The 9144-nt window shown below is 42.7% G+C and overlaps 1 protein-coding gene across 1 annotated transcript in view; it reads left to right on the forward strand.

Annotated features, from left to right (window-relative positions):
- The window catches only part of BUB1 (BUB1 mitotic checkpoint serine/threonine kinase), a 189241-nt gene extending 186680 nt beyond the window's left edge, over positions 1 to 2561 (forward strand). Inside the window, 1 exon segment of the mRNA XM_030195939.1 lies at positions 1969 to 2561. Coding sequence (XP_030051799.1) covers positions 1969 to 2164 — 196 coding nt within the window. The 3' untranslated portion in view covers positions 2165 to 2561.
- Positions 2562 to 9144: the final 6583 nt, after the last annotated feature.

Here is a 9144-nt window from a genome sequence, read left to right on the forward strand (position 1 = left end):
TGTGGTGGTCATAGCCAGAAGGATGCTAGGCTGCATAGGAAGGGCTTAGTGGTTAGAGCACTTGTCTTGACATCCAGAGGTGGCTGGTTCCAATCCCACTGCTGCTTCTTGTGATCTTGGGCAAATCACTTAACCCTCCATTGCCTCAAGTACAAACTTGGATCGTGAGTCCTCCAAGGTCAGAGAAATACTCAGTGTAACTGAATGTAACTTATCTTAAAGCTACTACTGAAAAGGTGTGAGCAAATGTAAATAAATAGAGGTATGTTCAGTAGAAGAAAGGAGGTATTAATACTCCTGTACAAGTCATTAGTGAGGTCCCATTTAGAGTGTTGCATTCAGTTTTAGAGGCCATATCTTACAAGAACATCAAAAGACCGGGCAGTTCAGAGGACAGCAACAAAAATATGTATGAGAAGAGACTTGTAGACATTAATATGTATACCTTAGATGAAAGGAGGGATGGGGAAGATATGATACAGATGTTTAAATACTTAAAAGGTATTAATATGCTGACTAATCTTTTTAGAGATGGGGAAGTGGTAGAACTAGAGGTCACGAGTTGAGGTTGCAGAGTGGAAGACTTTGGAGCACCGTCAGGAAATACTTTTTCACAGAAAGGTGGTGGGTGCCTGGAATGCCCTCTCATAGGAGGTTGTGAATAACAGTGATGTAATTCAAGAATGTGTGAGATAAACAGAGGATCACTATAAGGAAAAAGGATGGAATCCAACTAAAGCAAAAGTTAAATTACATAGCTGGCGTGAGCTTTGATGGCAGCTTCAGAAGTTGGGAAATAAGACCAATGCCAGGCAGACTTCTATGTCTAGGTCTCATAAATGGCAAAAACAGATCGGGATCATGACTGGAGTGGGCTTTGACGGCAACTCCAATAGTTATGAAATAGGACCGGTGCCTGGCAAACCGTTATAGTCTGTACCCCAAAATTGGCAGGGAGAGATTTAGTATACCAGAGTTTAATCGTTAAGAAGTTCAACCTATTCAGAGTGCCAGATTCAACTATGGCTACCATGTTGGGCAGACTGGATGGATCATGCAGGTCTTTATCTGCTGACAGTTACTATGTTAAATCCGGAATGAAAACAAATGGTTTCTAGTTCCATTAATGAATTTTGGCATATGAAACTTCCAATTAAGAAACCATCAAATGTTGTTCTAAACTGAGTCATGAAATATCTGTTTTAGCCTTTGGAATTGGTAGAACTAAAATTCCTAACCAAGTTCTTTCAAAAGAATTTGTATTCATAATGCTTTCCACTTTCTTCCCAAAGTCACATACTCACAAAGGTAAGCAGGTATTGCAAATAGTAGACTGTAAAAGAAAACAGGCATGCTATATGAAAATAACACAGCTACATAGCCAAACTGAAAGGAATTTCATCAAACTGGCTAGCAACCTGCATATCTCAGTGTTACAGCCTAGGAATTAGAAGATTCAGTAACAAGGCATCAAATTAGAGCCATAATATCGGTGGCCTCTTCTGGGTCTTCATTAAAGAAACCTGGAGAACTGCATCACGATCATCCTTTACATTTTGATACTACTTGAATAATATGCCTCACAAAAGCAGTGCACTTGGTTAAGTAGTTCTCCAAGACCTTTTTTAATTCAGTCCACACCCAAAAAGAATTCTAGGTTATCCAAGGAAGTCTAAACTTTGAACTTGCATGGGGCAACCCTTAGCTATAGGATTCCCCACTTGTATGGCTGACTCACCCTGCTTATCAATGGGAAAAGCCAAGTTGTTTACTCGTAATGCGAGTTCACTGTGGACAGCTGAATATGAAGTAATGGCTGCATGGGAAGTCATATCCGTTTGTTTTTCTGAGCTCGAGTGTTATGTCACTTATCCAGTTGTCTGTGAAGGAACCCATTACAGCTGGTAACATCACAAGTATCAAGCTACAGATCATATGTTAATATTTCATTTTTACCTTTATTTCTAGAACCCCACATATGGAGCTGTGGAATGATTTCTTTTTTACGTTGCTGAATGTCCCTGACTGTCATCATCTGCCTTCTTTGGGAGATCTCCGTGAAAGATTAACAGCTTTGTTTCAAGACCAGTATCGGAACAAGATCAAGTCCTGTCGCAATAGACTTGTCGTTCTACTCTTAGAAAATAAACATTCGCGAAAATAAATACTTTGAGGATATATTCTCACCTTGTTCCATTTTAGCCACTTTGATGACTTATGAAAGTCAGTTAATTTATGAATGCATTGATATGTTGTAAAAAAAAAAATGTTGTTGTGCGCTCTAAGGGAATAGGGTTGCATTGTTTTATGTAATTGCAAACAAAGTTTGTTTTAAATCATGTGGTGTGGTAACAGTGTTGTGCTGAGCATACTGTAATCTAATGATCCCAGAATTATAATTTACCAAGGACATCACTTTTAACTAGTATAACAAAGTGGTGTTCAGAGATGTAAACTAGAGATGCACAAGCATTTCAGTTGAAAGTTCTGTTTCAGTCTTGCTAAATGATACATAACCACAACTGTATCAAGTGATGAAAATAAATGCTCTTTTCCCAATACTTATACTCATCTGTCAGTTCATAAGTACATAAGTATTGCCACACTGGGACAGACCAAAGGTCCATCAAGCTCAGCGTCCTGTTTCCAACAGTGTCCAATCCAGGTCACAAAAAAACCTGGCAAGATGCCCAAAAAGTTCAATACATTTTATGCTGCTTATCCCAGAAATAGGTGGTGGATTTTCCTCAAGTCATTTTACTAATGGTCTATGGACTTTTCCTTTAGGAAGCCGTCCAAACCTTTTTTTTTTTTTTTAAACCTGCTAAGCTAGCCGCCTTTACCACATTCTCTGGCAACTAACATAATGCTGCTGTGACAGATCTGTTTACATTCATGCGCCTTCAAGGTTAAACAAAATAGCACTCATTTTGTGTTTTTGGTGAGGATCAAGCTGCTTCACACTATTTTGAGATTAGTCTCACAGAGGATTCATAGTAGTATATAGTGCAACTAGTCAACTTTTCATTTTGTATAGCCCAGAATTACTGTCAAGGTGAAGGAAACTTCCAGCTTCTTTAGCAGCTTGCCTGCATCTTTTTAAATACTTCAGAATGTCTTATTTATAGTTTTGGATTAATAGTTAATTCTTGACATGAAACTGTTCTTTTTATTTTTTTCAGTTTTTTTTTCTTTTTATTATCAATCATACCTTTCTGTTTTAAATCGCCTTCAAAATGTGACATTGCAGCTAAAAATTATTTTTATGCTCTTTGTATGTTTCTTTTGTGTGTTCAACTGTGATCCAAAGTGAAAAAAAAATCTCATGACCAGAAAAGTAACTAAAGCTTGTTGTACTTTTATCTTTCTCCTGATAATCTGGCTTGTTAGACCCAATAGAAATCAAAGAGAGTTTACCAGAGAGAACACACCTGATATGTATGAGGGTCAAAGGCAAAGCCCCTCAGGCCAAGGGAGTTTAGTCTGTGCACAGATTTTAGCTAATTTTGTCTTTAAAATTCCATTTACTCTTTCTACCTTACCAGAAGACTGAGAATGGTCAGTAGTACAAAACTGCTGACTAATGCCTAAGGCTGTACAAATCTTTCGCATAGCTTGTGATGAAGGTGGGGATATCATATCAACTCACAATCTTTACTAATGTCTAAGGCTACACACACCTTTCGCATAGCTTGTGATGTAAAATAGGTCTGATGAAGGTGGGGATATTATATCAACTCACAATCTTTCTTCGGTAATTTCTTTACCACTGATACAGCATCTGCTTTCACTGTAGGGCAGGGGTTCTCAACCTAGTCCTTGGGATACACCTTGCCAGTCTGGTTTACAAGATACACACAGTGAATCTGCATGAGATAAATTTGCACGCAGTGCTTCCATTGTATAAAAAAATCTCTCATGGATATTCAGTGTGGATATCTTGAAAACCAGACTGGTTTGAGAACCCCCTGTGGTAGAGTAAGCTTCTGCACAGCCTGACATGTCTACACAGAAAAGAACTGTTAATCAAAGTACTATTCTATAGCACGCTGTGGGTCATGATTCCCTCCTCCACCCTCGGATAGAGTTGTTGAGTAAATGCTGTGCCTCAAACTTATTTTGGTGTGTTTATTTTTAACTTCACACAAATTAGAATTATGCAGATTAAGTAGCAATTTTAATTATGTTCTTATGGAAATTTCCATGTCTCAGTATGATATAATAGGTGGGAAATGTGGGATACAAATGCAGCAAATAAATTAATAAATATCTTATATTGTATTGATCCAATGTGGAAACATGCTATTTACTTAGCTAGTCCACTGTTTACTTTAAAGTTTATTTTTTATCTTTGCCTTAGACTTTGGCTATCTAAGAGGCCAAGTTTGATTCTGTTCAGACTGACAGCTTAAAGTTTGTTACAGCAGACCCTAGCCCTATCTCTGAATGGAAGTTTCTCACTATGGCCCAGCAAAGTTCCCCACTGCTCCCCTCTTGGGTGGGATCTGTCTCCATGGCACATTGCTCTGGTTCCTCTACTAACTGGAGATCTCCCTCTTCCACTGGTTAGTGCCCTAGAAACCTCATCTTAATAGGATTTGTGTCAATATACATGAATAGTATTGTTATTGGCTGAAGACAGATTAAAGTAGGTGTAATACCAGTTCTACATTTCATGATTGGTCCAGCTTAATGAGGTATAAGTCATGGGAGGTTGATCCTATGATGCAAAGGCCTTAGATAACTTAAGCATTTGTGATATGCCCTTTGAAGAGGAGTCTCACTCATGACCACCCATTGGTGGGCAATATTCGTTGGGTTACTGTAACTTCAAGCCCAGTTAACCTTGAACATCATGTTTCCATTTCCCATTAACCTATAACCTTGAGTAAAAATTCAAGTTCTTTATTACTACACATGTTTTGGTGAACCAACTTAAACAATGCTAATGGGCTCAGTTCTCTTAAAAATATAGTCCTAGGTTGCTTTGAAGCATCTAAATAACAAAGCCTAATTTGACCTAACTTTCCTATAGCTTGTAGTTTACCATAAAACCCATATTCAGAACAAATTCATGATTTTTACACAAATGTTCAATCTGTATACATTAAAAAGGGCTTTTAGAATCCAGTAAATGTGAGCATGTTACTGACACTTCACCTTCTGCTGTTGGGCTGAAATAACAGAAAGACCTGGTGCATACCTTGAGCCGCATAACTACCCACATGTTCTAGCCTTGCAAGTTAAGGGAGCAGTGACCAGGGTGCAAAAACCTTCACATCAGCATGTAACGGAGAGCAGTTTTCTCTTTGGCAGGGCAGCTTCCCATAGTTTAAACATAAATGTCAAATCGTACTGGATCTGATTCAGGATCAGCAGATCTGTTGGGTTGCAGGACATTGATATGCTGAGGGTAGGGGAAAGAAAGGCTGTGTAGTCTGCAAGACCACTGCATTTACAATGGTGTCATCTGTATTTGTGTGAGCTTGACACTTAGTATGAGCCAAAGATGATTGTGGATTGGGGTCTGTGGAGAGGTAGGAAAGTGTTGCTGTTGCCAAATTATAGCAAAATTGTCTTACTCCGAAAAGGCATTTTCAAGATTCAGTAGAAATATTAACCAATTTCTCTTCCAGTAAGTGGTGAACATTAATCTGAGCAATTGCCTCTACAGCTTGTGCAGACCTGACCTGAGAATCTGCTGGCTGGAGGGGACAGCATACTACCCTGCAATGGCAGAAATGTCTGTTCTGGCTGATTTGTAGGAAAATGAACAAAAAAACAAAACATTTCTTGGCAATTAATTTATTGCCTTTTGACTCTGAAAAACTGAGGGACTCTGAAGTGGATGTATATATTATGATAGAACATACTTCCTAGATTACAGACAGGTGTTTAACTTTGTTTTGAGCATAAATGGACTTACTTCATTCTGCCATTGCAGAGCAACATAGTCTCAAACTAACCCGTTCATCCCTACAGCAGGAGCAATCAACAAAAAAAAGCATCAAATTACCATATGGTGGTTGATGATAACAGATAAAGACCTGTATGGTCCATCCAGTCTGCCCAACAAGATAAACTCATTGCATGTGATATCTGTCCTCGATTTGTCCTTGCCTTTTTCAGGGCACAGACTGTAGAAGTCTGCTTAGCACTGCTTTGCTTTCCAATTACCAGTGTTGCCACCCAATCGCCACCAAGCTTCTGTGGATCCATTCCTTCTAAAGATTTCTTTGTGTTTACACCACACATTTTGAATTTTGTTACTGTTTTTTTTTTCTCTACCCCCCCCCCCCCCCCTCCGTGGTAGAGCATTCCAAGTATCTACCACCCTCTCTGTGAAAAAAATACTTCCCGACATTCCTGAGTCTGCCCCCCCCCCTTCACCCTCAATTCATGTCCTCTAGCTCTACAGCCTTCCTGTCTCTGGAAAAGGTTTGTTTGCAGATTAATACCTTTAAAATATCTTATCACCCTTCTTTCTCCTTTCCTCCAGGGTTATACATGTTCAGGTCAGTAAGTTTCTCCTCATATGTCTTGCAACGCAAATCCCATACCATTTTTGTAGCTTTTGTTTGCAACGCTTCAAGTCTTTTTACACATCCTTGGCAAGATACAGTCTCCAAAACTGAACACAATACTCCAAGTGGGGCCTCACTAACGACTTGTAGAAGGGGTATCAACACCTCCTTTCTTATACTCCTCTCTGTGCAGTTTGGCATCCTTCTGGCCATGGCCACCGCCTTATTGCACTGTTTCTTCACCTTCAGATCCTTGGACACGATCACCCCAGGGTCCCTCTCCTGCGTCAAGTTTACCAGTCTCTCTCCACATGTCCTCTCTCTTTTGACTTTAAGCACTTCTTGGCATTCAATTTTAACTATAAAACCTCATCACAGGATACTAAATATAAAAATAAAATTAAACATAAAATAATTAAATTATAAATGCATGATATAATCCTTTCTCCGAGGCCAAGCAGGCTGCTTGTTCTCACGTGGGTCGGCGTCCACGGCGGCCCCAGGAACGGGGTTTTTTTCTAGTAAAATCTAAAGAGCTTTGTGACAGCTAGCAAAGCGCGGGACGGACGCACTGCGCATGCGCGGCCATCTTCCCGCCCGCGTCTGTTCCCGCCTCAGTTTTTTCTTTTCCACAGTGGAGAGTGGCTGCTTGTCGGTCCTTAGGTCCCAGGAAAAACTTAGGCGCCCTTTTCGTGTGCTGTTTGCCGCCTTTTTCTTGTTTTTTTTTATTTTCTAGTAAAAAAAAAACAACTTTTTTTTTCCTTAGTTTTTGTCCTTAAGTTTCCTTTTGGTTCCGTCGTGGCCTTTTGGGCCACCAGTCCACGGTTTCCCTTTTTTGGGCCCTGAGTTGGCACAATCGAGACGTTTGACTTTGCCGCCACGGTTTTTTTTGCTGATATCATCGAAGCCTTCCAGCGGCTTCAAGAAGTGTGCTTGGTGCCAGCGGTCGATCTCGGGCACTGACCCGCACTCCTGGTGCATTCAGTGCCTTGGGCCCGACCATCGCCCAGATGCTTGCAAGTTGTGTCTTAGCTTGAAAAAGCGGACACAGGTGTCAAGAAGAGCTCTTCGGGACCGCCTTTTCGGAGCTCTGACTGATTCCTCGATGTCAACATCAGCACCGGGGATGGCATCGACATCAGGAGCGCAGGTAATGGCTGTCCGAACTTCCCCTGTAGCTGGAAGTAGTGAGCCGTCGAGTGGGTCTCCACCTGTCTCGAAGGCTCCTGCTGTGCAGGCCCACCGGGACTGACCGATGTTGGACCCGACCCCGAGGAGGCGAGTGGATTCCACATCCTCCTCCTTGGTACCGAGGAGTACCGGTGATGTGCTTCGAGCGAAGGCGAAGAAGCATCAGCACCGGTCTCCCTTGAGGCATGGTACCGGGAGCTCTGGGGCGTCGAGGGATTTGGCACCCGGAAAGTGCTGACACTGGGAGAAGCACTCACCCTCCATACAAGAGGTGTCGGTGCGTCGATCTTCGGACAGCCCAGTACCGCCTCCCAGGCCTTCGCAGATTCTGACTTCGACTCCAGTACTGGCCCCACAGCCTTCCTCAACAGCGACTCTGGAGGAGAGCATTCGAGCCATTCTGCATCAGTCTGTTCCAGTACCGGGGGTGCTTGCGCCCTCTGTACTGTCAATGGAAGCAGCGGCTGGCTCCGTGCCTGTGGTGAGGTCCCCGATGCTGGTACCACTTGTGGCATCAGCCTCGGCTGCCACCCAGGTTGACTCCCCGTTGACGACGAGAGCTTCATCGCCGCCAGCATGGGAGTCGACCTCTCGACATTGCCATCAAGGACATGGGTCCTCGGCGTTGAGACGGGCCCGGTTTCGGAATGTAGTTCGTGAACTCTTGTCCTATACCAAGGAGGATGCCTCCTGGGATGAAGGGGAAGATCCCAGATATTTCTCTTCCAAGGAGTCTTGTGGCCTTCCTTCTGATCCCACTCCTTCCCCTGAAAGGAAGCTTTCTCCACCGGAGAGTCTGTCCTTCTCCTCCTTTGTCCGGGAAATGTCTGTGGGCATTCCCATCCCTGTGGTAAATGAGGATGAGCCCAGGACTGAGATGCTCAAGGTCTTGGACTATCCTTCACCACCTAAGGAATCATCCACTGCCCCTCTGCATAATGTCCTTAAGGAGACATTGCTGAGGAATTGGATGAAACCATTATCTAATCCCACCATCCCTAAGAAAGCAGAGTCCCAATATCGGATCCATGGAGAACCTGAGTTGATGAGGTCGCAGTTACCTCATGACTCTGCAGTTGTGGATTCCGCTCTCAAGAGAGCCAGAAGTACTAGAGATTTCGCATCGGCGCCCCGGGGCAAGAGGCTAGGACTTTAGACTCTTTTGGGAGGAAGGCCTACCACTCCTCTATGCGCGTGTCCAAAATTCAGTCCTACCAGCTCTACACGAGCATTCACATGCGGAACAATGTTAAGCAACTGGCGGACTTGGTGGATAAGCTCCCTCTGGAGCACGCCAGGCCTTTTCTGGAGGTGGTCAGGCAGCTGAAGGTGTGTCGTAAATTCCTGTGCAGGTGTGCTTATGACACTTTTGATGTTGCATCCAGATCCGCTGCTCAAGGTATAGTGATGCGCAGACTCTCATGGCTGT

The sequence above is a fragment of the Microcaecilia unicolor genome, chromosome 3 (genome assembly GCF_901765095.1).
Source record: "Microcaecilia unicolor chromosome 3, aMicUni1.1, whole genome shotgun sequence".
Classification (NCBI taxonomy): Eukaryota; Metazoa; Chordata; class Amphibia; order Gymnophiona; family Siphonopidae; genus Microcaecilia; species Microcaecilia unicolor.